The sequence below is a fragment of the Macrobrachium nipponense genome, chromosome 39 (assembly GCF_015104395.2).
Source record: "Macrobrachium nipponense isolate FS-2020 chromosome 39, ASM1510439v2, whole genome shotgun sequence".
In the NCBI taxonomy this organism is placed as follows: Eukaryota; Metazoa; Arthropoda; class Malacostraca; order Decapoda; family Palaemonidae; genus Macrobrachium; species Macrobrachium nipponense.
The window spans coordinates 9,001,934-9,008,476 of record NC_061099.1 but is presented as its reverse complement, the minus strand read 5'-3'; the positions used below and the strand labels follow the sequence as shown (position 1 = coordinate 9,008,476).

Genomic DNA, 6,543 nt, shown 5'->3' with positions numbered 1-6,543 from the left:
GTAGTAACAGCGCTGTTTCTGTATATACGGTGACCTTAAAATAGTCGAGTGCTGATATGTATAGATATCAACTGGAATTTCAAGTGTTGGTATGTATACATATCAGCTGGAATTTCAAGTTCTGAGATATATAATTAATTATAATATATTATATTATATATTATATTATTATTAATTATATATAATTATATATTATATATATATTTCAAGCTGGAATTTTCAATTTGGTTGGTAAGTTGGAATTCACCAACTGGAATTTCAGGTTTTGGTATGTATAGACATCAACTGGAATTTCAGGTGTTGGTATGTATAGACACCAACTGGAATTTCAGGTGTTGGTATGTATAGACACCAACTGGAATTTCAGGTGTTGGTATGTATAGACATCAACTGGAATCTCAAGCGTTGGTATGTATAGGTATCAGCTGGAATTTTGGAATTTCAAGTGTTGATACGTAAGGATTCTGTCAAAGGAATAACAGCGCGATATGAAATATAAACAGAGTATTTGGCCAACGAGAAGAATGAAATAGTGGAGTGTTAGATCTTTCGGCTTTACTCAGTACTCCGTTGTTTCACTTCCCTTGTGGTTATATATTCTGCTTATGTCCTGTACAAATGTATTTCTATGTAAGTACATACGCTCTTCTACTTACGATTGAGTTACATTCCGTACGGCTGTTAGTTTCTTGGTTTGTTCGTAAGTCCAATTTGATATACTCAGAGTCAGTATGTACAGTACTATTTATGCTTTTTCGTAATAAAACACAATTATAGCACTGTACTTTATTTTACAGAGCATTTTATCAATACGAATTACATATAAAACCTAAATACTTTAAAAACATTAAGCAAATTATGACATTAATACAGTAAAGTGCAGTTTTGATTTACGATCTCGGTTGTTCGTACCTCTGAAAGTTCGTAAGTTGAAAGATTGTGAGTAGAGGAGCATCTGTGTGATATATTCATAGACACTGGTATTCTGGTAAGATAACACACGTACCGGTAATGGAAACCTTCTGTCAAGATGAGCGACGAATTCTTCAAGATTATATCCGCAGGTAATCCATTATTTACATAATACCTTCATATCTCTTCATATCCTCTTCCTGTTTATTCATTTGTCCCCGAAGTCTAACCTTACCCCCATCCCATATTCAAACACCCCAAATTTACTTTTTTTGAATCTCCAACATTTTTCCTTTATCTTGTAATGTGAGTGGAAGCACATTCGCCCCTTTGTGTTGATTGTGTGCCAAAGCCTTTTGTGAGTTTGTATGTGTGTGTGTGTGTGGTCATCTCAATTAGAATTGCTTTAGGCCTTTTTTCCCCTCACATGCTCTCTGTCATGTTATGTCGGTTTATTGATCATGTTTGTCCCCATTGTCTCGTCTGGTCATGTCCTTTCAAATGCAATGACAAAAAACGTGCTGTGTTTGTCCTCACTTACTATAGGATCCATTCATGTGTTATGTGATGCAATCTTGCCTCATAGTATTTTATATGAATGAATAATTATTCCGGTAATTAAGTTTCGTACTGACTGCTCGTAAATGATTCAATTCTTCTCGTTCAATAATAGAATTAATCTATTATTTTTTTAACTGTTTTTTAAATGGTTTCACTTTGCATGTAAATTTCAAAGTAATTTCTGTTATTTTCTACTGATTCTTGATCTCATTCTGTCATTTTTCACACCATATTGCATCTTTTTACAACGAGCTTTTAACGCCACCTAACTCTTCTTTTTCAATTTCAGCCTGTAAAAAAAAAGAAAAATCACTTTTACTAACTACATTCAGCTCAAGTTTAATTTCTAAATTGAACTAAGTACTTTCCCTCTCGTCACATGATCTGTTTATTTTGTTTTCATATTTATGTATTTCTACTAATTTCTTTCCTTTTCAGAAACTTTACTAATTATTATTATACTTCACTCCATATATGTTTCACCCATTTAATCTCATTTCAAATACAGTTCCAGATAACTTATTTTTTCCTCTATCATATTCAAGCTTATCTTATTTTTTTATGTTTTCCAGCTTATTTGATTCTTCTCAAGTAACATTTAAGCTCAGTTAATTGATTTTAAATTAATATATCAGTTAATTTATCTATTTCCATATAATGTGTGTGGTATTGTGATGTGATAAACTACAAAACATTTTATTTTCTATGCAAATGCTGTTCTATATTCTTATATACCTATATTCTAATTACCATATATTTTTAAATGTTCTTCCAGAATATTCTCTATATTATTTTCATTTCTAATCATTTTTTCACTGAATTTCAGTTATCACATTTATGATATTACGATTTGATGTATTTTCCAACAACAAAGATCTAAACCAGCTCCCTTCTTAAGATACTTGACTACCTTATATTAACTTCATATAAATATTCAACATTCATATGTTGTCAAATCTTGTACTACATCATATTTATTCTTTCCATGTCTCATTTTAAACGAGTTGATCTATTTTCTACCAGACTCCAACATTTTAGCTAAATTCAGTAAGATCATAATTCCTTATGATTTTCTTTAATAATACTCTTATAAAATCCTCCGGTAATTCCCTACAGATCTTTCATCATTTATGATCGAAGAAATATAAAAATTCTGAGTCATTAAATCAATTAGCACAATTTCCCCACTGTTTGTCTTTTGAAAGTGTCTTGATATTTGTCTGTCCTGAAAGCACATTTTGCAATGCTTTACGCTCACCAAGCCCTGATGTTGCTATTTACTTTGACACTGATCTGCTTGCTCTCAAGGAAGTCCTCTTCAGTTTCATCCCCTTTTGACGTCATGTCTAAATTCCAAAGCTATTTATTGCACATGTGTTTGTTGATATATCCATTTGTCTCTCGTCAATGCACTTTAAAATTCCTCGCACACCGTATGGTCAGAAAGTGTGAACATTTCTTTTTAGCACGGGCCATTTTGCATCTGAATTATGCTCACTTCTGGGTGTAAGGATGTCCAGGAAGTTCTAATTATACCCTGATGATTCACCTAAGCGTAAATGGGTATTCGAGTGCTATTCTAAGACAGTATTCAGGTGAAATAATTAATTGTTCTTTCAGCACGAAATTATATTCTGGCCTCCATTTGGATAAGATTGATTGATTGTGTATTATATCTGGCGTCACAACATCCGGGTAATTGACACCGTTTTGGATAAGAATCTCTTAAAGTTTTACCTTGATGATAGTTATTGTTTACCTACCAGGGCCCGACAATGCTAACCCTGATTGAGTATTCGAGGGTTGCTCAAAGAGAATATTCAGTTTAGATTATTGTTCTTGTAGTATTATACTTTATTCTGGCCTCCAAATAGTTTACTAATCGAGTGTTATTTAAAGACAAAATTCAATTGAAATCATTATTCTTGCAGTTAATTTTATTCTGTTCTCCACTTGGATATCTATCTTTTTGAGAAATGACCTAACTTGTGAAGTGATCATGATCAGATGCGAAATGCCGGATTCTATTGCCATATGTGTGTCACAGCCTTCATCATCTCACTCGGTTCACCAAACCTCCTGATCTTGGCGCCTTCTCTGTATCTCATCGCTCTCTGTTCTCTTTCAGAAATCCCCTCTCCACCACTTAGAGTTGACTTTATCAGTCCCTTGTACAGACCTCTGGACTTCTTCTACCGCCCGCTGGACCTGTCGAATGTCCTGGGATACCCAGTCCCTAACCGGGACGACGTGCGAACATTTTTACCAATGGCACCCTGGGGACACATCCTGTGGGATGGGCCCTCCGCTGCCAACCCGGGTGATAAAAGTATGTGAGGCAGCCTCGCCTGTCTCTGCGAACTTGCCCCCCAACCCCCCAAGCTCACCCTTTCTTTTCACCTGTTCCTTGTATTCCATAGAGATTTTCGTCTAACCCCCCTATCCATCCCTACCCAGCGCCCTTGACGAGTCGCTAGTGTTTCTCCATTATGCCGTAGTGAGAGAAAGCTCGGTATGCAACATGAAGGAACGTCCCGTGAAAGGCTCCACTCATGTGTAGATATTTTATCTGGAAAGTGGTGTTTCCTAGTAGCATCATCTGACTGTGCTCGCAAGGACGCAGCATGAAGACAGAAATGCTACCGAAAGATACTTTCAGATGAATAAAGTCTTTGACGGGTCATTCTCGCTTTAAGTGTACTGTATATTTTTGCCGACGTATATATACATAATTAGAAGTCTGCCGGGAAGAGCTATAGCTGTGACGTAGTGTATAATTGTTTTGGGGAGGGCGTACTCTGACCAAAAAAAGTAGGCAGTTCCCGCGTAGTTTATCAGTGGCAGTAACAGTTGATGTGGCTAGATCGTGTAATACTTAGAGATGCCGAATGGGGTAGCGTTAGATGTCAGTTGTGTCTTTTTCTGTTTTTACCGTTTAAAAGAAGATATAACCAGCGGGAACGCCAACGTCTCCACGGTGTTGAAACGGCCACGAATTTTAGATCGCTCGTAGAAGAGGGTGACCTATCAGAAACCGTAGCCAGTTTCCAACACCTCCAATACCTTGAGACGTGACGTTACCGTGACTAGTTACTAGTTGCTAGTAGAACGTCATGATAAGAAAGGGACTAGCGTAGACGATTAGATGATCGTTCCTTTTTAGTGTCCCTGTGACATCTAGAAGTAGAGAGAGAGAAAGAAAAGGGACGTTCGTTAGAAGATTTTCCACCAGATGGAACTTCCCAGGTTCCTCCCTCCGACGGGAATTTTCTAATTTTAGAAATGAATTGAACTTTTGTCCGGCTAACTTTTTTGACTGGCCTAGAGTTATGTTCATTTGATCTTCGTGGCGGAAGCAGGCGGAATCGTACAGGATGGAGAATGATTTTGAGTAGCTCGGAATGTTCTCCCTTAGTTTTTCTTTTTCTTAAGTTGTATTTCATTTCATTTACAGTCACTTATGAAACCTGTTTTGACTGCCGAAATTTTTGTTTTATGATATTTTATTACTCCATACCAAAACGCTTTTCCGCTCGCCTTGGAAGATGCTTTTGAACGTGACGAGAGAGAGTCCCTCAATCACCATTTTAGGCCCTAGCCGCCTCGGATAAAAGTTATTTTTGTTCCGCTTTTGGCTGATATACCAATTGAAACAGTAGTCAAGTCGTCTAGGATAGTGTTTGTATGCTAGACTAATGCTTAGAGTATCATAGTAACCATCCTTAATGTGGACCCAGTAAGACTTTGTCTTTTTTTTATGTTAAGGCCTCGTGTTAAGTAAGTATATCTGAGTGTTGATGTTAAATGTTTTGTCAATGAGTAATTTGAATTAATATTATGATTTCTCTTTAAATGCCGTGAGTTAATTAATAAAACATATTTTAGATACTGGAAAAACATTACGATGCATAAATTTTGATATACGTTCTATATATATATATATATATATATATATATATATATATATATATATATATATATATATATATATATATATATATGTATATCCCGCACATCTGTTGACTATTTATGGTGATCTTTTAACTTTACGTTTCGGCAAAAGACATCCTTACCAGCGAAACATGACTACATTACTGTTTAACTTTTTAAATTGCTGCCGGAATTCAAAATTGAAGGATTGTGCATATTAATGTTCGTGCTTGTACCCTATTAAAAAAATAAATTGGGTAACAAAATTTCATCGGATTATTGCAAACGTACCGGTGAACTTCTCCGTACTTGATATCGAAACATTCAAGAATTTTTTTTTATTTCTTTTTTTTTATATATAAAGAACGCTTTTGATTGAAAGGAAAAAAAAAAAGTAGTTATTCCACACCGAGAAAGATTAAAACTTAAGAACTGAAGGAACTTCACGTTTCCAACGGCGCCTTTCGTATAATTGCACTTTCTCTCTCCAATTTGTTTTAGCGAAAACTTTCTCGCGTCAAGCCTTGATTAGGAACAAAATTCGTCCTTCTTCATCGGAAAAGGCAAATCTTTTATTGCAGCAAACATATGACTTTCTTCTTTTTTACTTGTTACCCTTGACATTCTTATGCAGAGGAAAGTAAAGGTTTTTCTTAAGGCAATGCGTGAATTTTTCGGTTTTAGTCATCCTTTGTTTTTATCGAAGAATTGTTGACATTTCTCTTCAAAAGCAATTAATAATTTTGCATGGAGATCATTTAAAGTAAATAAATTTCTCAGCCCCACATCCCATAACTTCCTCATTCCCAAATCGAACAGTTTATCGCCTTTTTTTTCCTTCTCCCATTCAAGCCGTTCAACAAGAACCCCCTCCTCCCCCCCCCCCCCGCCCCCCCCCCCCCCCACCCCCGCCGTCTCTCACGTGCTAAATCCTAAGCTTCGAAAGTATCTAAGGTGTCCTTTTTCCTCAGCGTCTTAGGGACGTGCCATTAAGCCGGTAAAATACAACTCCCCAGACTCCGAAATATCAAGTGTGTCCCACTGGGTATTAGATTACAGGAGTCTGGACCAACCCATCCTCCCCCCACCCTCTCTCTCTCTCTCTCTCTCTCTCTCTCTCTCTCTCTCTCTCTCTCTCTC

The 6,543-nt window shown here is 36.3% G+C and overlaps 1 protein-coding gene across 1 annotated transcript in view; it reads left to right on the top strand.

The window, feature by feature from the left end:
* LOC135209945 (uncharacterized) overlaps positions 1-6,543 on the top strand; it is a 251,746-nt gene that overhangs the window by 197,565 nt on the left and 47,638 nt on the right. The window contains exon 7 of the mRNA XM_064242676.1: positions 3,602-3,802. Within this exon, the coding sequence (XP_064098746.1) occupies positions 3,602-3,802 (201 nt within the window). The remainder of the gene's footprint in view (positions 1-3,601; positions 3,803-6,543) is intronic.